Raw genomic sequence first — 20893 nt, forward strand, 5'->3', positions numbered from 1 at the left:
TAGTGGAACACATCGTCTAGGTTGACCTGCCACCTCTTCCGGACCTACACCCCTTGTTTCCAAGACCACCCTGCATTAAGGGGAGGAGACAGGGCCATTGCTCAGACAGATGAACCGAGTCTCGATAACACCTCCCGCAGGGTCCCAGCAGTGGAAGACGTTGGCTTAAGCTTGTGGAGAGGGAGTAAAAGCCAGGTGCACACCCAGCTGCAGAGTCTACAAGGTGTTCTTGGCCCACTTTTCGTCCAAGCCTCATATTAATGCACCTGAGGGGGGAGTGTGCATGTTTCAGAGCTTCACTTCTTGTCCATTTCCTGAACTGTAGACCCTCCTCGGCTCTGTTAGAAACAGGGACACATAGTGCTGCCTGAAAAATAGCAACAACAAGATGGTCCAGGGTGCTATTGTATCTTCTTCTGTGCCAAATTCAGAGCACACCAGCCCGGTGGGTGGTTTGGCACTCACCATAATATGGGTGATAAACTAACTTTTCCATGTACCTGCATTAGGCCGATCAAATCTGTCAGAGTGCTGAATGTCAAGATGTTAATGCCACCAGGAAGTTTGTCTTCCTTGAACAGTGTCATATAGAAGCCTTAATGGTAACTGAATTTTCTTATTTTACCCATGAACACTGTTTATCTTCAACTCTTTCATTTTCTCTCCTATATTTACCCCAGTGGACCTAGTACACGATAAATCCATGAGTCCGTAGTAGTCGCACATTCTTTTTTTTTTTTAATATTTATTTATTTTTGAGAGAGAGAGAGAGAGAGCGTGCCAGAGTGTGAGTGGGGGAGGAGCAGAGAGGGAGGGAGACACAGGATCTGAAACAGGCTCCAGGCTCCAAGCTGTCGGCACAAAGCCTGACGCAGGGCTCGAACCCACAAACCCTGAGGTCATGACCTGAATCGAAGTTGGACGCTGAACTGACTGAGCCACCCAGGCACCCTAATAGTTGCACATTCTTATGGCAGGATAGGATGATGGTCATGACCACAAAGAAACAAATACAAAGCAAATCAAATCTGACAATAGGGCGCACACAAAAAAGTGAGGTTTATGCCTGAATGCAAGAAAGTAGGCAAGGATAGGAGTTGAAGATTTCGAGCATCAAGATATTTGAAGGTTTCTCACCTCTTCGCACCTCTCTTCCTTCAATATGTCTTGAAGCCATGTTTTTTTTTTTTCTTCAGTTGGACCAAATTTTGATTAGAAAGAGAGTTTTAAAGGAAACGTTGAAGGCAAGGGACCATGCTACCTCCTGGTTATTTGGTTAAAGTCAGCCCGTGATGTTGATGCCAATTACAGCACAGGGGCTCAAATTATATTTATGAGCAAATGAAAGGGAGAGTGTGTCTCTAATCCACTAGCCATGATTTAAGTTTAGGAAAAATTGTGATTAGATGTTAATATAAAATAAATAGGTGTCCTGTGTGCTCATTTCTTTTATTCTACTGGGGTTTTAGTGGGCCATTAATAAGATCCTTTCTTTAATTCCTGAGTTCATTTTCCCTTTATTACTTACAGAGCTCATTGAAAAATGTGACTTCACATCTGCAGCCAGATAGGCCCGTTCATTGCTCTTGACCCTACATTTTGATTTCAGGACAGCCTGCCAAAGGAAAGTTTGGGTCTGATGAAGAGTCCCATTTATGCAGGATTTCTGCCTCCTAAGGGGAGTGGGGTATAGAGGGAAAAAATCAAATTCTTTATGGCTGTGGAGGACCATGAATATCGGACTCTTGTCACTTACCAGGATAACACAGAATTTCTCCTCGTGTGTGAGAAGTCCGTTCGCGTGCAAACATGAGGCCAAAAATCGGAGTTTCCCTGCCTCACCACACGCTTTTTTTTCTGGGCAATCGTGTGGCTTATTTTTGCAGGAAATGGGCAAGGTTGGTATCTTATTGGAGTCATTGTCAGTCAGAATCCAAAGGGTTTTGGACAAACTAAGGTCCTGGGATTTTAGTATTTTCAGTCTAGACTGTTGCACAAACGCTTCCTTTTCTTTCCTTTGCTGCCCTTTTATCTCTATCTCTTATTTGCTTCCTCTCTCCATCCCTCCCTTTCTCCCTCCTTTCCTCCCTGCCTTCCATTTTCCTCTCTGAGAAACTGGCCCATAATCATGTTAGACTAATTGAAGGAGTTCCTAGAGACTCTACAGGTTTAGACTCTTGAAATTTTTTTTTTTTTACATTTATTTATTTCTGAGAGACAGAGAGAGATAGAGCGTGAGTGGGGGAGGGGCAGAGAGGGGGGAGACACAGAATCTGAAGCAGGCTCCAGGCTATCAGCACAGGGCCTGACGCGGGGCTCAAACTCACAAACCCCGAGATCATGAACTGAGCTGAAGTCGGATGCTTAACGACTGAGCCACCCAGGGGCCCAGTTTAGACTCTTTATACTCAGCATCTTACCCTCCCCTGCCTCTGCTTTCCATAACTCATTTTTTTTCTTAAATGTTTATTTTTGAGGGGAGGGGAGGGGCAGAGAGAGAGGGAGACACAGAATCTGAAGCAGGCTCCAGGCTCTGAGCTGTTGACACAGAGCCCGATGCAGGGCTCGAACTCACCAACTGTGAGATCATGACCTGGGCCGAAGTTGGACACTTAACCGATGGAGCCACCCAGGTGCCCCCATTAGTCTTAAGTCTTTCTAGAGACACCTCCTGGCATGTTTGGGCTCTCAATTATTGCTTCCCAATGATTCCTCTATCACAGCTGTCCCTCTTCTCATTTATATCTCAGTAGAATGTTCTTTCTTGTCTGGTGATTTTGAAGTCTTGAGTTGCCTTTGCTCCATTTAGCTCCCTCTCAAAATTCCTTTTTTGGGAATTTTGTGTGTGTGTTCTTCTACTTGTTTCACTTTAGAATATGCAAATGGGACCTGAAAATTATTATTTTCCATGTTCATATTGATGTCTAAAAGGAGGGGCGCCTGGGTGGCTCAGTCGGTTGAGCAGCCGACTTCGGCTCAGGTCATGATCTCGCGGTCCGTGAGTTCGAGCCCCGCGTCAGGCTCTGTGCTGACAGCTCAGAGCCTGGAGCCTGTTTTGGATTCTGTGTCTCCCTCTCTCTGACCCTCCCCTGTTCATGCTCTGTCTCTGTCTCAAAAATAAATAAACGTTAAAAAAAAAATTTTAAAAGGAAAGTGGCTTCCTCACCTATGATTTCTTACTCGTATTTCATATTGCATTTAATTTAAGCAGCTGTCACCATACTATCCAGTGGATGCTTATTTTTGGCCCATCTGAATGTTGAATCTTGAAAAAAGGAAGGAGAGCTCCAAGGTCCTATTTAGTGGACTTAAAGGACAAAAGAACAGTGGAAAATGAGGACACAACATTTTTGTGTTTCAGAAGTTTATATTGACTGGATGTTAAGTTGTATGTGGATCAAATAAATAAGACATGATCAAAAAAAAAAAAAAAAAAGCCTCACAACTAAGGGACATCTCACAAGTCCGGTAGCATTTTCAGGGGTTTCATGAAAATATTCCTGTATTTGTTTAGCGGTAAAAAACAAATCTGTTCTACCACTTATCCACCTATACACATGTTCCTTAAAATACTACTCTGGGTGGAAAGCTTGTATTGCTTTACGCTTTAGCAGTATTTTATGCACCACACATCAATTGACTGTGAATAATTTTCATCTTCCTACAGTCTAGGATATGGATTGTTCAAATCGTGTTTTAAAACTTTTAATACAAAAGGCCACAGAATATCCTGTTAAACCGGCAACTACACATGTGCTTACAAATTGAAAAAGTTAATGAATAAGGAATATAATGAATGAAGAGATTGTTTTGGTACTTAGAACACAAGGGCATGAGTTTTGACTCCTCTAGTTCATTCTTGAATAAAATTTTCTCAAAATAATGCACAAGTAAAGTTATGTTAATGAACTGCTTTATGATTTATATTTCTGCGGCATAAGCAAATAGCAATATCTGAACATTTGACATCTAAGTGTTTTTTGGTTTTCCTGCTGAATTTAAACATAATAATGAAGAGAATATGTGTATGTATATATGTATATGTGTGTGTGTGTGTGTGTGTGTGTGTATGCTTATTTTAATGAAATAAGTATTACTCTTCTGCAGACAAATTGAGGGAGAAGAAATATAGACATAATTAGGAAAAGAAAGAGTTTTGGCAGATCAGTAAAAAACGAAGTGTTGATTGTTTGGATGAGTCTCATGCAAAACAGTTATGAGTTTCAAGTTTCCAGTTAGAATCCCTTAATGTTATGAAATACGAGTGGTATCCAAAAAGAAAACCATGAAAATGTCAGGGATACTGTCTCAGGACAAAATGGGAAGTTTTCATGAGTGACAGGTTTAGGTTTATGGTTCCAAAATGACCCTAAAGGAAAGTCCATCCAGCATCCGCAGTGAGACTGAATAACATGGATATTTGAATTTCAGGATTTTACAAACACACACACATGCATGCATGTGTCTTAAGTCAGTTTTCTGTATAGAAAGTCAGGTGCTTGAGTGCATGTTGCAGAGCATCTGGCCTCTTTTTTTTTTTTTTTTTTTTAGTGTTTATTTATTTATTTTTGAGGGAGAGAGAGAGCACGAGCAGGAGAGGGGCAGAGAGAAAGGGCAACACAGAATCTGAAGCAGGCTTCAGGCTCCGTGCTGTCTGCACAGGGCCTGACATGGGCTCGAACTCCCGAACGTGAGATCATGACCTGAGCTGAAGTCGGTTGCCCAACTGACTGAGCCACCCAGGAGCCCCAAAGCATCTGGCCTCTTAATACACAAGAGTAACAGCATGTTCTACAGGCTTGGGCTTCCCCCATCGACCCCACCCCAGGGAGGAGATGGTTGGTGGTGGTGGAGGATTTAATTCCATTCATTCCTCGGTGCCATTTACTGCCCTGGGTAATCTTCATCTCTTTTGTCTCTCCTAAAGTCATTTGTGGACTTGGCTGAACAAACTTTGTTCACCTGGAATTCAAAGTATCTGAGGCTAATGCAAAGGCAGACCCATCAATTATGTTAGTGCCAACTCTTCTTCGTTAGTCCCAATTTTCCTTTGCTAATTGAGAATTGAATATTTAAAAAAAACATTTTATCTTATTTTATTTTATTCTATTTTATGTTTTAAACCCATCATCCCTTTAGCCCATCCCCTCACTCACCTCCCCTCCAGCAACCCTCAATTTGTTCTCTGTATTTAAGAGTCTCTTATGGTTTGTCTCCCTCTGCTTTTATCTTATTTTTCCTTCCCTTCCCCTATGTTCACCCACTGTGTGTCTTAAATTCCACATATGAGTTTAATCATATGGTATTTTTCTTTCCATATATGAGCGAAGTCATACGATTTTGGCTTAGCATAATATACTCTAGTGTTCATCCATGTTGTTGCAAATGGCAACATTTCATTCTTTTTGATGGCTGAGTAACATTCCATTGTATATGATTCTACCACGTCTTCTTTATCCATTCATGACTTGATGGCCACTTGGGCTCTTTCCACAGTTTGACCATTGTTGATAGTGCTACTATAGACATTAGGGTGCATGGGCCCCTTTGAATCAGCATTTTTGTATCCTTTGGATAAACACCTAGTAGTGCAATTGCTGGGTCCTAGGGTAATTTTATTTTTAACTTTGAGGGACCTCCATACTGTTTTCCAGGGTGGCTGCACCAGTGTGCATTCCCACCAGCAATGTGAGAGGGTTCCCCTTTCTCCACATCCTCGCCAACGTCTGTTGTTTCCTGAGTTGTCCATTTTAGCCATTCTGACAGGTGCGAGGTGGTATCTCATTGTGATTTTGATATGAGATTGAGAATTGGATAAATATCGCATCATCCCTTTGGTAAGGCATGGGCGCTCTGAGCTGCAGAAGGGCTCGTGGATAAGAACGGAAAAGCAACAGCCTGGAAATAGGAGAGGTAGGGGTGTGCTCTCATGGGGGCAGAGGGACCAGCAGTTGGCAGCTTCCAGGGGAGAGAAGGGGCCAATGGAAAGGAGAATGAATTATGCCTGACCCAGAGGGAGAAGGGATGGGAATTTAAGCAAGGAGACGCAGTCACTGGGACCAGGGTGCAGAGGGAGCGTTTAGACACAGAAACAAAGTGATTGTCTGATTACAAATCACAGGGCACAGGGACAGAGCGGGACTAGAAGGCTGACATACATGAGTGCTCTTTATAGTGCCCATGACAGACGTGGTGAAGTAGGGTGATGACAATGGCCACCTCGGAGAGTTACTTGGAGGATTAACTAAGATCATTCATACAAAGAGTGAAGCGCAGTGTTTGGTGCACAGAGACCACTACTATGCATTCTCTGTTTTTATGATTGTCATCCATTGACTTATTGTGCCTTCCCTCTCTACGGGAATTTTCCTTGTAGAAGAAATGGAAATGCTCCTCCACCTCTGCCTTCTGTGTGTCTATCACTCACCACACTTCTTTTTTTTTTTTTTCCAACGTTTTTTATTTATTTTTGGGACAGAGAGAGACAGAGCATGAACGGGGGAGGGGCAGAGAGAGAGGGAGACACAGAATCGGAAACAGGCTCCAGGCTCCGAGCCATCAGCCCAGAGCCTGACATGGGGCTCGAACTCACGGACCGCGAGATCGTGACCTGGCTGAAGTCGGACGCTTAACCGACTGAGCCACCCAGGCGCCCCTCACCACACTTCTTGAAGCTCCTTAGCCACTTGGCTTTCTTTTTTAAAAATAAATTTTTAAAAAAATGTTTGTTTATTTTTGAGAGACGGAGCATGAGTGGGGGAGGGGCAGAGAGAGAGAGAGAGAGAGAGAGAGACAGAATCTGAAGCAGGCGTCAGGCTCCGAGCTGTCAGCACAGAGCCCAATGCGGGGCTTGAACTCAAGAACCACGAGATCGTGACCTGAGCCAAAGTCGGCGCTTAACCAACTGAGCCACCCAGGTGCCCCACAACTTGGCTTTCTTGACCCTAACCTTATATTCTTAGTTTTCTCACCCCTCATTCTATTTAACTTGCTGCTTATTTTTTTCTGCTTTCCCGAAACAGGCATTCCCCAAGGTTCAATCCTTGGTTCTCTTCTATATTCTTCTATATTCTCATCACCTTCAGTAACTTCAACTAACATTTCTCTGTGTATCTGTTGACCATATCTACCTGGATACTTGGTTTTCCCCTTACCAGCATCATGTTGGAGCCTAGACAAGTCTTTCCTACAAACCCACTCCACCTAAGAGAATAAGGATGAGCACTTATTAAACTCTTACTGTGTGCCAGATAGTGTTCTTAACTTTACGTGTGTATCTGACTCAATAGAAGTAAGCAGCTGAGCTGGGATTCAAACTCAGGCAGTCTGACTCTGTGTTTGTTCCTCTTGACCTACTTATATCTGCGGAGTAGGCCCAGCCTTCCATTCACCTTGGCTCTTCCCTCTCCCTCACCTCCCACATTTAATGAATGGACGGAGCTCAGAGGATCTACCTGGGTTGGAAATCTCTTTGTCTAGTCTTGCTTCCTCCCTCTTTTTCAGACTTTTGTTCCTCTCACCTGGACTGCTGAACTAACAACTACCCTCTAGTCTCTCCGTTCCACATCAGTGGCCTTCAAACATTTCTACTTTCAAATACATTTTACATGAAAGCCCTAAATGTACAGCAGACAAAGGCAGTGGAGCTCTGATGGAAGTTGGGGAGGAACCCAGATTCCCACCTGCTCTGTGCTGACATTGTCCTCCATGGTGGCTCCTGGTGCCTCAGTGGAAACTTTGGGGTGTAGGATCCACTACTAAGCCAAAATGTAGGATAATTTATTTATGACACAGCTCTCAGTGGACTCTCCCCGCCGCCCCCCCCCCCGAAACATTCCATGGTTCAAAGACTTGGTGATGAGGTCATGGGGGCCCCACCCTCTTTTCAAGTTCGTTTGTGTTCTTTCATTGCCCCCACCAGGACTCTAAAGTCTAGTCTAGATGAACTAGACTATTATTTCCTTTTCTCAAACATCTGCAGTTTCTTTCCTCCATGCCTTTGACTTTGCACCAAATTTCTGTTTATTTAAATGCTATTCATTCTTCTGAAACAACAGCTCCTCCAGGAAGCCTTTGCCCACTGGCCTAACCATCTGAACCCTGAGAACATGTTGTGCCTCCTTTTGGCATCCACCTTGTGTTTTGTGTTAGGATTATTGTAAACATGTGTTCTACTTCCCCTTTGATGATAACCTCTCAGGGGTTGTTCTCGTTATATGCTGTGGTGCCAACACTAAACATACAGCCTTAAACCAAGACCCACCGAACACAAATGTATTGCGTATAGTGAAAACAATTTAGTCATTTGGTAAGTATTGGGGGGTACTGGTTAAGCAAAGTTTTAGGCCCTGGGAATACGAGATCCCAGTTTTTATGGCATGGACAGCGGGTATGGACACATGTGAGCAGATATGATAAGGTCCTCCTCTACAGAAGTATACATTTCACACGGTTTTAGACGTTGTAGAAGAAAGAAGTCATCAAGTCCAGCTGACCCAAGTCCCTTGTTTTGCTCAAAGAGATGGAATGATTGGACCAAGGTCAGTGGCCAAACCTGGGTGAGAAAGACCCCATTGTCTGGGCATTATGTCATGGCTTTTAGGCCACATCTGATTGGCCCCTAAGCATAATATATTACTGGCTTGGAAAAATGTGTGAAACAGAGATTGTTCTTTGCAAGATTAACTTTATATCCTATTTTCTCTTCCACTTTTTATTTATTGAAATTTTTTTAAACATTTATTTACTCTTGAGAGAGAGAGACAGAGAGACAAAGCATGAGCAGGGGAGGGGTAAAGTGAGAGAGGGACACAGAATCTGAAGCAGACTCCAGGCTCTGAGTTGTCAGCACAGAGCCTGATGCTGGACTCGAACCCACAAACCACGAAATCATGACCTGAGCTGGGTTGGATGCTTAAGTGACTGAGCCACCCAGGTGCCCCTCTGTCCATGTTTATAATGATTGAGTCTTTTCTATTTTCCTCCTTCCCTCCCCTTCTCCACCCCTGCCTGCCCCCACCCCCACCCCAAACAATCATGTGAACAATGTATGTAGTTATGTATTGCTCTACCACTCATCTCAGTTAATAAATTACCCGTGACATCGCCTAGACCCTGAAACGTCCTGAGGTTAGGAGTCAGGGAAGGAATCTTCTCCCATATTCTTTATCAGGTACATTCTAGCTTGAGCTGTCTTAAGTGATTAAGGTGTGCTAGAGTGAATTTTAACAACTCAGGGAGATGGGGTTGCAGGCAGCTCCCAAAGAGAGAGGGAGCTTACGTGATACGTAACATGTTTTATGTTCAAAAAACATACGTATATCTAGACATAGGTACATTTTGATATTTATTGAGATTTCATGGGACACATAGAACACATGGGACACATGGGACACATAGAAATACATTAGAAGATCTGAACATGTATAAATAAGCATTGAGAGGCTCTGTAAAGTATTTTTAATGCAAGAGGAATGTGAGAAACATTTAGGCAGTAAGCATGCTTTGACGTTAATTGTGTTAGTTGTTGAAGGGTGAGTTGGAAGGAAGCAAGGGAAGAAAGGTGGACCATTATGGTTAAAGACCCAACGGTGGAAAGCTTAGTAATGGGCATTAGAGGGTTATCTATAGGAGACAGGTGCCAGAGTTGAAGTAGTGGGCATTTGGGGGTCGATTCTAATAACATTTCCGCTTTACAGACTTCTCCACGTGACATTTGAAGAATGTTGTGGAAGGTTTCTGCACTCTAGCCAGACGAAGGAATTCCCCATTCTTTGTCGATCTGTGCAGTCCCACTGGATATATTTGCTTATAAGCTATTTGAGGCAAGGGCCATATTTTCCCACAGCCTCTAACACAATGCTTTACACATAGTAGGCACTCAATAAGGATTTGTCAAGCGTATGAATGCATAGGGTTTCCATAAAGGCATGATCCAAGGCTGTGCAGGTGGTTGTTCCTCCATTTTTATTGCCATTCGGAACTTACAGCTCCCCTAGCAACTATAACTTGTACCCCTCGAGCATATGTGGTATTTAGTATTTCTGTATGTGGTGTCAACTTTCATGTCATAATATACTATATATGTAACTGGTTAACTTACAGTTGTTTTGGGAACCACAGGCTTTTTCCCATCTAAAATAAGCCCTTGCTAGGCATCCTAGTCTATGAAGAGGTAACATTCATCGCATGACCTTTCCATGCCTAACTCTCTCCCCCTGACCCTGGCCCCCCAGTTTGGTAGACACATCCAGTTACAAACATATGTTTTAGTTATAATGACAAATCTGTGCTAAATAGCCTTTTTGCTAGTAGCACTATGACATTAATATTTCTTTTTTATATTAAAAGTTTTTTAAGCTTGTTTATTTTGGGAGAAAGCATTTGCACAAGTGGGGTAGAGAGAAGGAGAGACAGAATCCCAAGCAGGCTCTGCACCATCAGCGGGGAGCCTGATGGGGTCGAACTCAAAAACCATGAGATCATGACCTAAGCTGAAATCGGATGCTCAACTGACTGAGCCACCCAGGCATTAATATTTCTAAAGGCCACTTTTATACTTACTATTATTTTGTCAGGGGTACTTTTATATTATACGTGTATTTTGAAAAAAGGGATCAATTCAAGAGATGGTCTGGTTATGTGAGAAGGTCCTAGAGACAATGACATAGAACAAATATGTTTTCTTCTCCTTGTGCAACCAAAGATGAAAGATAATGGCTTTGTTTGCCTAAAGTAGATACCATAACTTTTCTTTTTCTGTTCATAATTACAAAAATTTTGACAGTTTCTTGAAGCCAAGAAAAATAACTACACTTCATCTTAGTTCTTCTTGTATTTATTTATTTTATTTTGAGAGAGAGAGAGAGAGAGAGAGAGAGAGAGAGAGAGAGAGAGAGAGACAGGGAGAGTGGGGAAGGAGCAGAGAGAGAGAGGGAGAGACACAATCTTAAGGTGGCTCCATGCAGAGCATGGGCTCGACACAGGGCTTGACCTCATGACCCTGAGATCATGATCTGAGGTGAAATCAAAAGTCAGAGACTTAAGCTGTTGAGCCACCCAGGTGCTCATTAGTTCTTCTTGTAATTCAGCTTTATGAACAGAAAGCCAAGGAAAGGGGGCAGTGTGCTGGTGGGGGTGTGGTATTAAAGGAAGTCTTATATCCTCTGATATAAGTCAAAAATGACATGTTCCATATTCTTTGTTTGAATAGACTGATAAATGAATTTATACCTAAGTGTTAATATGTGAACTACCACATAGCATTTATAGTTCATTTATAGTTTAAAAGGAATTTCATGGTATTATAGTATATTAACCTTCAATATTAATGTGATGATAGAGATTTCACATTGGGTAGGTGGGAGAGATGTCTCTGGGTGAATAGTTCACTCACCCCCTCAACCCATACCACTTAAAAGGCCACTTCCTCTGCCCTTATGCAATGCTTGTACTTGTTAGTGCCTGTATGGTTTGCAGACAGTTTAAAAATGACCGCTTATGGGTCTAGTAGCACTCAATTCCCATACTGAGACAAAAGATACTAGAAAGCTCATTTTGCATCACAGCCAGTTTTGGTTTTTTTCTTCTCCTTTTCTTTCTGTCTTTTTTTTTTTTTTTTGCATTAGGTTAGAGTTAATAATCAGAGTTGAAGACAGGTGAATGATGATTGATTAATTAATTCATGTGATTTTTATCGGGTACTGGTTATGGGCCAGGCACTACATAACGTATGAGAGAGAGAATGATAACCGAGATAATCGTGGTCATCGTCCTCATCTAGATTGCTGTGTACATAAGGAAAGAAATGAAAAACCAGTGAAAAAGAAAGAAAAACACTAAACTGTAGTAACTACCAAGACGGGAATAAAAAATTTTGCTAAGATGGTGAATTATGATTGGAGGTGTAAAACCTACTTTCGATGAGGGGTTAGGGGAAGGCCGCGTTTAAGCTAAGTTCTGAAGGTTGGATGGTCATCTTGTGGAGAACAGGGATGGTGATGGGGTAAAAAGAGATGGGGATGATGCTGATGGTAGAAATGATGGTGGAGTTGGTGGTGGCGATGTGATAATGATGACGGTGATGGAGCTCATAGTGGTGATAGGGATTAGGAGCCATGATGAGGATTAAAACTACTCTATGGTAAAAACAACGGAGCTACATCAAATGTTACTCTTTGACATTTTGCCAAAGAAGACCTAGAAATAATAACAATTAGAATAATATTATATAACTTATGTAATCTTACCTTTGCCTGGGAACAACGTACCCTCGAAACTATACCTAGACCAAGCAATAATTCTGCAACTTTTGTATTTTCTTTTGTAGCTGATGAATCATAGACAATAAAACAAAACAAAACAGAGTGACTACTCTCATCCTGTTCTTCTGTAGGCAAAATCCAGGAGTTTTGAAAACAGTTTCTTTCTTTTTATGTATTTATTTTTAATGTTTATTTATTTTTGAGACAGAGAGAGACAGAGCATGAACGGGGGACGGTCAGAGAGAGGGAGATACAGAATCCAAAGCAGGCTCCAGGCTCTGAGCTGTCAGCACAGAGCCCAACGCGGGGCTCAAACTCACGGGCTGTGAGATCATGACCTGAGCCAAAGTCGGATGCTTAACCGACTGAGCCACCCAGGCGCCCCGAAAACAGTTTCTTAATACAGTACTACCTTTCCCTTGAGGTCAATGATTGACAAATATTAGGGAGAAAAATAACATTTTGGGGGCAGGAAAAAAATTACTGACCTGCGGTTTTGTTAATTTATTGTTTTGATCAATTTCTATAATGCACTAAGTTTATTTTTCTCTTCAGGGAGAATTTCTGAATATTTCCTGATGGTTATCTCCTCCTTCCCTGCCATATGCTCTTCCCTCTTTTCCTTCTCCTTCTTCTCCTACCAAATCATCCTTAGCATCGACATGTGAAGGTTTCACTGAGGAGCAGGTTATTAATGCTAAGTGGCATCACAAGATATGGTGTTTTAAAATTGGCTGAGTTGCTGTTAATTATATGCACTCTTACTCATTATCTATGGCAGAGCACTTATGGAAAACCAGCACATTTTATTTATCTTTTGTTTCTGAATTTGAGATTTAAGAACATGGAAAGAATCTCAGTTATTTTGTTAACTGGAAAAAGCGAGTTATAAAACTAATTTTATACTAAGTGCTTAATTTTATATTATGAAATCTATATTATACTATGAAAACATAAGATGCATGTATACATAATTTTATATGCCTACAAAGGCCATCAAGATAATAATAAGATGTTAATCTTTTTTTTTTAATTTTTTTTTTAAACGTTTATTTATTTTTGAGACAGAGAGAGACAGAGCATGAGCAGGGGAGGGTCAGAGATAGGGAGACACAGAATCTGAAACGGGCTCCAGGCTCTGAGCTGTCAGCACAGAGCCCGATGTGGGGCTCGAACTCACGGACCGTGAGATCATGACCTGAGCCGAAGTCAGCCACTTTAACCGACTGAGCCACCCAGGCGCCCCAAGATGTTAATCTTTTGAGAGTGGGATATTTTGAGAAAATTTTCTGTTTTTTCTTTTCCTAAATTCTGAAATTTCAGTGAAAAGGGATACTTTAGAAATAAACTACAAACAAAACATTAACTTGTTTTGGCCCTTGGCCTGGTATTCCTAGCCATTTCGAAAAAAATCAGAGATTTGGGTGAACAAACTGTGTTCTCTTTTGTTGCTTTATATTAGCATTCACACACAAAAAGGAAAGATCTGGTGTCTTAAGAGAGGACAGTGGTTAAATATATTAAAGGTAATAGATCGTGTGACATCAAAATTACATTTTCAAAGAAATTGAATAACCATTATAATTCGTCATGTTATGTGGAAAAAATTAGTTTATGTAGTAAAATAAGAATTATGTAAAAGCAAAAATGTATGTGTGTAGGAGAAAAGACCACAAATAAATAACCATAATTTGGGCCACGGCAATTTCTAGGTGTGCGGAATCATGTTTCTTCATTTTTCAATGACCAGGTATCCCCTTTAAAATGAAATATATAAACATTATTATATTAAAAAAAAAAAAAGAATCAGAACAAGATGACCCAGAAAGGAATCATTCAGATGTTTTGGTGAAAATAACCCTGGAAACATGTTACTTTTCTCTGTGTTCATCCAGTGGCTCAAGTAAACAATAGCAAATAATACCATTGAATTTCTCAGACACTGTCTAAACTCTAGAGAAATTCAAAGAAATCTCAAGCTTCAGGGTTGGACTATTGGATTGTCTAACTGGTTATAGCTTGGACGTATTATTGTTAATATGATTATTAGACACGTTACCAACTCAGTGCAATTGATCAGGAGAGTTCAAACACATCAGGAAGCCACAGGAGAGTTTCCTAAAGACTTGCTTACATACTTCCATACAAATGGAATACGAATCAGCTGTATTCACCTCAGTGCCCAGTTCAGCTGCCGGACAAACCCACTGTATGAACTGACCCAATCGCTTGGGTGTCCTTGGACCTCTGGCTTAGGGGAAGAGAACTGTGGGCTGGCAGCGCCTGGTACAGAGGAGGCCCTCAATAAATGGGTGACTGGTCAGGGGCAGCTAAACGCATCTGATCCCGACTATATCCCATCCCATGGTTTTAACCGGAAGGTAGGCACTTTATGTGTGATATTTACATGAATGGTACCTGCCTGGGGTAAAAAGGTAAAAACGGAAGAGTAATTGTATTAACAGTAATAACAAGATACTGAAAATCATGGCTGCCAATTACTGTGCACCTGTGTGTGCCAGGCCCCAACAAGCCAGGCCTTCAAGATCACCAGGGGCGTGGCGTCCCCCCCCCCCCGCCCCCCCCCAGTTGCTAGAGGACTTGTCTTTTCCTGATGGTTATAACATGGAAAGAAACACAATGGCCAGGCTCTCGGCTCACGTGATGTATAATGCCCTTCACCGCCTCCCCCCCTGCCCCCGTCCACCTTTCCTTTTAGTCTGCACCCTGATGGTGTTCCATCTCTGTCCGAGGCAGATGAGATTCAAGGTGAGAGAAAGAACAAATCCTGTAAGGTAATTCTGTCACTCACCTCATCTTCATAATCTTCCCTGAGCTTCCTCTGCGGCTCACCCCGGTATTGATCGAGTCACAGGCTATAGCAGACCGAGGCAGGGGGCTGGAAACCTTTCCGCGCCACCCGCGCCAGTGCGCCCGTCTCAGCTCCGAGAAGAAAAGCCTGCTGTGAAAACAATCAGTGCATTCGCTTTAGATCTAAGTGATTCCAACTAGGTCGATGCTTCATGCTGATGTGTTGAAAACATTTAAAAAATTTCTCAGAGTTTGATTTCCCTGGAACATTATGGCATGTGTCTGCAGTTGTTATTTTCCACGAACGCAGCCGACGACTGCTTCCTGCCACAGCACACAAAAGCAGTGGGGACACGGAGGCTTTTTGTCTGCGTGGAGGTTTACTGCGAATGCTTTTTGGGGAAGAGGGAGGAACACGTGCCCAGGTTTGGTTGATAAGCCGTGTGTGATCTTGACCGTTGGCGGTAGGGGTTTTTGTTACTGTTTGTTTGGCTCCCGAAGTGAATGTGAGCCAGGGCTGACCAAGTACAAATGCGGGCAAATGGACAACTCCCCGGTTTGGTGTTGAGTGTTGAGATTCTTCTCTGTTTTGGCACAGACTTTTATGAGGCCACTTAACAATGACGTCAAGAGTTGCTTTCTCTTCCAAAGGATCCATCGGGTCTCTGCAAGTTTAGGTTTATATTCAAGAATAATTGGAGCTCCTCATCACGTCTTGGCATCCAGTGGAAAAGAAGCATTTACACAGATATCCTTACCCAAATTAATATTTATTCAATGTCTGGTGGGCACTTGGGACAATATTTAATGGTGGAAGGCACAATCACAGATTTTTCCACCTGAAAAATAATCTGTAAAGGACAGGAACCCTGTACCAGCATTTCTGTGGTTTCGGGGATGTGACAAGAGGTGGGAAGTCCACTTTGAAAGTGTGGGGGTCAGGGGCATCCATAAATTTATTAAATCTGATCACGTTTCCAAATTCCTCTTCCTGGCTATTAATAACAGAGCCCAGATTTGTTAAGAACAAATCAAAACAAAACAAAAACAAAAAACAAACAAAACCCCCCACAAAATCTACAAACCACACCTTCCTAATCACTTTTCCTTTGTTTGGAGATGCAAAGGACTGACATTAGGGCTTTTTGTTTTGTTTTGTGTTGTTTTGTTTTGTTCTGTTTATATAGTTCCCCGGGAGATCTGTGGCTGAGTCAGAGTTAGAACTAGGTTGTTAAGTGTTCCGTCTGCCAAGTTCTATAAAAACTATGTGTGTCACTTCAGCTAAGTTTTCTTTGCAATGCCATCGTTTAAATCAAATGTTGGGGTTTTCTTCTAGGCATGAACTCTCTGGGGTTGTGTTACCCTGTTTGCTGTTTACTGTCAAGACGCTGAGAGAATGTTCTTATAATGATCCAAGAGGAAGTGGCAAATGAATGCTCTTCTTCAGGTATTTTGTTGATTTTTCAAAATGCCTGCCAATAGGAAAATTTCCACAAAACTGTCATCTGAGGGTTTGTTGTATAAATCTGGAAGAAAGCCTTATGGTGTTTTCTTTAGGGAAATGAGTGAGATCCTAAGATCCCCTTTGTGCTCTGATCTGCTGTTTCTCTCAAAGTTGTCTTTCTTATTTGTCAGAATTGTTCCTTAATTCATTACCGTTTCCTGCCTCTGGTTAGTTCTGCGCCCATGGGAGACATTGTGGTTTATTTCACCGAACACCTACTTTGAGTACCTGTTGTTTGTACACTTGACTATTAGCTCATATTCTAAATACAAACTGCCTATAGATGGCCTCCTTTGGAACTTTTATTTGCTTTTTTTATATCTCATTTTAAAGAATAAGATCAAGAGGGTGTGGCTTTTATGAGTAAAGGTACTATAGATCTTTGGGTATTACTTTACGCTTGAATTTAGATACGCATTTGTATCTGGAAAGCCCAACATGTGTTCGGGGGTTTAGGTCAGTGATACCAATAGCTTCGTTCAGGAGGAGGCGGGAAGAAAATTTCAACTGAATGTCCTCAGCCTCGAAGGTACAAAAGGCTTGTGTTTAAGGGAGACCCGGGTCAATGCTGATGGATCTGGGGGCAGAACTTGTCTGCAGCTTTCTAGTTCTTTTTCTTCTTTTTATAGTAGATGTTTGCTTCTCTAAAATGGGACAACTGTTCAAAATGTCTTGGTCTATAGAGTTTTAGAGCCTGGAGATAATATAATCAAGAGAGCTTGTCATGATAATGCTGTTTCACAGTGGTTCATAGCTTGAAGGAGGCAGCATTTATGTAAAACCTTGCTCCTTCTTTCCAATAACAGTGTTTGGCTAAAAACATTAAGAATGTGACACCATTGCAGGTCAGCGAGTGGGGGAAATAATTCTGATGTGTCACCTCTCCAGCACCATTTCATTCGTTTGGAAAACAAACTCCTTGGGTGTGCTGTACAACTACTATTTGTACTTTAAATGTACTATCAAGAGCCCTATTTGTAAAGAATTTATGCACTTAATTTATGTACTCAGCTTGTCAAGTTACTTTGTTTCTGGATTTTCCGCCCCAGAGCAATGGGGAGCGTCCAACATGCACCGCAAAGAGAAAAACTGTAGGCTTATAATAAGCCTATAGTGGCTCATGCGTGAAGCTTAGGCTACTATAGATTTTCCAGAAAATCAAATATGGATGTTGCAGAAATAACTTTTCTTGCCAGAAGAAGCGACTCATTATGGGACCATTAACTGTGGATCTCTTGGGAGTTTCTTTAAGCAATTATTTAAAAGCCAGCGTTTCCCAGCCAAACTTTTGGAGAAATATAACCTGATGCTGGCAGGTCAGCAGAGCTGCTTTAAATGAACATTTCCCCACAGGAAGTTATTTCAGATGGGCCAGTGGAAATGGCAGGTGGCACTGAGTTCTCTTTCAGCCAATTGGGAAAGCATGTTTTCACAAGGGTAGATGCTTTAAAGTGAGCATACTGAAAAAAAATGGATAAAATTAGTTTCCCAGAAATAATAAATTTTAGACATCGTTTAGCAATTTTTAATATAAAAAAACCCTTCTATGCCTTGGGTAATGTGAAGATGGCATTATTGAGGAGTTGTATTATGACACGTTAATGCATAAGGCAAGTCTTAATTCGTCTGATGAATCCCATTAAACTACTGTGTATGGAATCTTGTGGATTCAGAGGAAGCTGAATTGTAGAGTTGTCATGCTTTGTCAGTTTATTTTTATTCTTTTGCAGCCCTCTATCTGGTCACTATTGCTTTTGTCCTTGAAAGGAAACTGCAGGCTTTTGTTTTTGTTTTCTGGACTTCCTCTGGACTTTGAGGATCATGTAGAGCACCATCTCACAAATGTTGGAGAGCTCTTTTTCACAAAAGGCAATAAAAATATATCCCTGGTTTAATAAATGGTGCGCCCTGCCTCATTCTTAGTTTCCGATTGACAAGAGGCTGAATTATTTCCATAAAGCTATTGCTTACTTCTTTCTAGTGCTATTTCCATAAAGCTATTGCTTCCTTATGTCTAGTGCTTTTTTTTCCTGTTAGTGGGGTTCAAGAGCCTTTTGGCAGAAGGATGACATATGGGGATACATTATTGCCTCCCTCTTTGTGGTTCCCATTCAGATGACTGCTGACAGTATTTAGCTTGTTTACTTATGGAATTTTAAAAAGGCATTGAATTTAGAACATTATATTAGTTCATTGTCAGGATGTTCTATTTCGTTGACAAGCAGAATTTAGAAAATATTCGGATGCCTAATAACTTCTTATTCTTCAAATCTATTTTCTTCTATTGAAAAAAATATTATGAAGACTGTTAATCATACCTGTTGCTCTGATTATATGTATATCCCTTATGATATAAAGTAGGAAGAGATTAAATTCAGATGTGGAAGTTAGTTTTAGGAAACAGATTAATTTGCTTATTCATTTGTTTCTTGATTCGTTCATTCACTTCATTCATTCATTTATTCACTCACCAACTAATCAATGGATATTTGTTCAGCTTTTAACAAGTGGTAGGCATTTTATTGAATGCTTAGGATAAAAGTAAAAACACACATGGTTTTTGCCCTCAAGGAGTTTATGGTTTATTGTAAAAACAAAACAAAACAAAACAGAACAAAAAACAACACATAATTACAATGTAATGATATTTGCCATAATTCATCCAATGAACAAATATTTTTTGAGTCCTTACCATGAGCTAAGCACAGTCCTAGGAATCAGGATATGATGAGTAAGTTCTCTGTCTTCTTAGAGCTCAGGAGACCTCATCTCCTGTCACATGTCCCCTTGTCCACTTTGGTATGGCCACATTGGGCATTATTGGTCTGACCTCTTTCAGTTGCAAATGACAAATTCAAATCAAGCTGTTAAGCAAGAAAGGGTGATTCCTGCCTTACCTAATTGATGAGTCCAAGCTCTGAGGCTCAAATAATTCTATAGGGGCTGTGTCTCTGTCTCCGTGTCTCACCAGTTTTTTCCTTTCTTTCTCCCATTACTTTCTCCCACAGTAGGAAATCTGCAAGGATTCTTACCGCTCTTTTGGAGTTTACAAGCTCACTCTTTAGTTCAATTTCTAGGTCAGTTAGCAGGAGTAACCATGCTTGAGGCAATGACCTGAACTTATTTGGTCACAAAACCTCACCTGAACTGGTTTGTTCAGATTATTTACATATTTTTTTCTGTAGAAATGTTAATTAGGGTGATGTTCCAGAATGTGCTGGAGTGTTACTTAATATATATTCTAAGCATTGTATTATCCTTGTACAATCTGTAAAATCTGAGTTCAGATTCGTATCTTGCTCTAGTGGAATCATAGAGGGGATTGTGAGCCTATATAATTAAGTTTTTTATATTTATCCATCAGTTGAATCTAAAAATGGGGAAAAACATTCCAGTATTCGAAATATTTGCTATAAAACAAACATAAAGTGTTTCATAGGTTAAGACATGCAATCGTGTATATCTTCAAAGCAGTGTCACTAAAAGTAGAAATACAATTAATGAAAGTTGGAAGTGGGGAGGGCAATGGAGCGAGATATTTTTCTTCCTGAATATTTTAATATGCTTTTGCCTTTTCCTGAAGAAGATTCACTTCCTCTGCTAAGAAATACATTACTTAAAATTCTTTTCCTTTTGAAACACTCCTTTCCATGGCTTCAAGATCTGTTCCAGCCTGACTTTCAGGATCTGCTGGATGGCTGTCTTCTGGAATTTCCTTGCATTTTGCTGCCTTATTTGGGCTGTGGTATCTTATAATCTCATATTCTCCTCACTCTTGAATTTCATTTGTTGTTGCTATTATTCTTGGCGTACATTTTCAAGTAATTCTTTCAAATCTGTACAAATCTGTAGATGGTGGATTTGGGGAGTCTGAATGTCTGAAAACGACTTCATTTTGTCTTCACTCTTGATTGATAGCTAGAATGTAGGCTCAAAATAATTTTCACTCAGAACTTATGAAGGCATTTTTCCAATGTTTTTGGCATCCAGTGTTACTTATGAAATGTCCTAAACCAATTTGGTCCTTCTTCCTTTGAAGGTAAATGTGATCTCTTTGGAAGCTTTTAGGATCTTCTTTAGAATCCCAGTATTCTTGAAATTTTATAATAATGTGTTCAGATTTTTCCCCGCATTCTTTCTGCTCACCCCCAGATAGAATCTTTCAAAATGAAGACATATTCTTTTTGTTGGTTTATTTAATCTTTGGATAATTTCATTCTTTTATTCCTTTGATAAATTGCTCATGTCCCTTTTCTTAACTACTGCTTTCTAGAACTACTAGTAGACAGATGTGGGTCCTTCTGGATTGATTGTG

The 20893-nt window shown here is 40.9% G+C and overlaps 1 protein-coding gene across 8 annotated transcripts in view; it reads left to right on the top strand.

Moving 5' to 3' along the window:
• Positions 1 to 20893, top strand: part of POU6F2 (POU class 6 homeobox 2) — a 495570-nt gene that overhangs the window by 13314 nt on the left and 461363 nt on the right. For 5 of the 8 annotated variants that reach the window (XM_058725455.1, XM_058725456.1, XM_058725450.1 and 2 more), the window contains exon 1: positions 16327 to 16521. The exons of 2 other annotated variants lie outside the window; for them this stretch is intronic. In XM_058725455.1, coding sequence (XP_058581438.1) covers positions 16504 to 16521 — 18 coding nt within the window. In that variant the 5' untranslated portion in view covers positions 16327 to 16503. Of the gene's footprint in view, positions 1 to 16326; positions 16522 to 20893 lie in introns of those variants that run through there. One more of the 8 variants, XM_058725451.1, reaches the window with a different exon arrangement.

This window comes from Neofelis nebulosa, chromosome 4, assembly GCF_028018385.1.
Source record: "Neofelis nebulosa isolate mNeoNeb1 chromosome 4, mNeoNeb1.pri, whole genome shotgun sequence".
Lineage (NCBI taxonomy): Eukaryota > Metazoa > Chordata > Mammalia > Carnivora > Felidae > Neofelis > Neofelis nebulosa.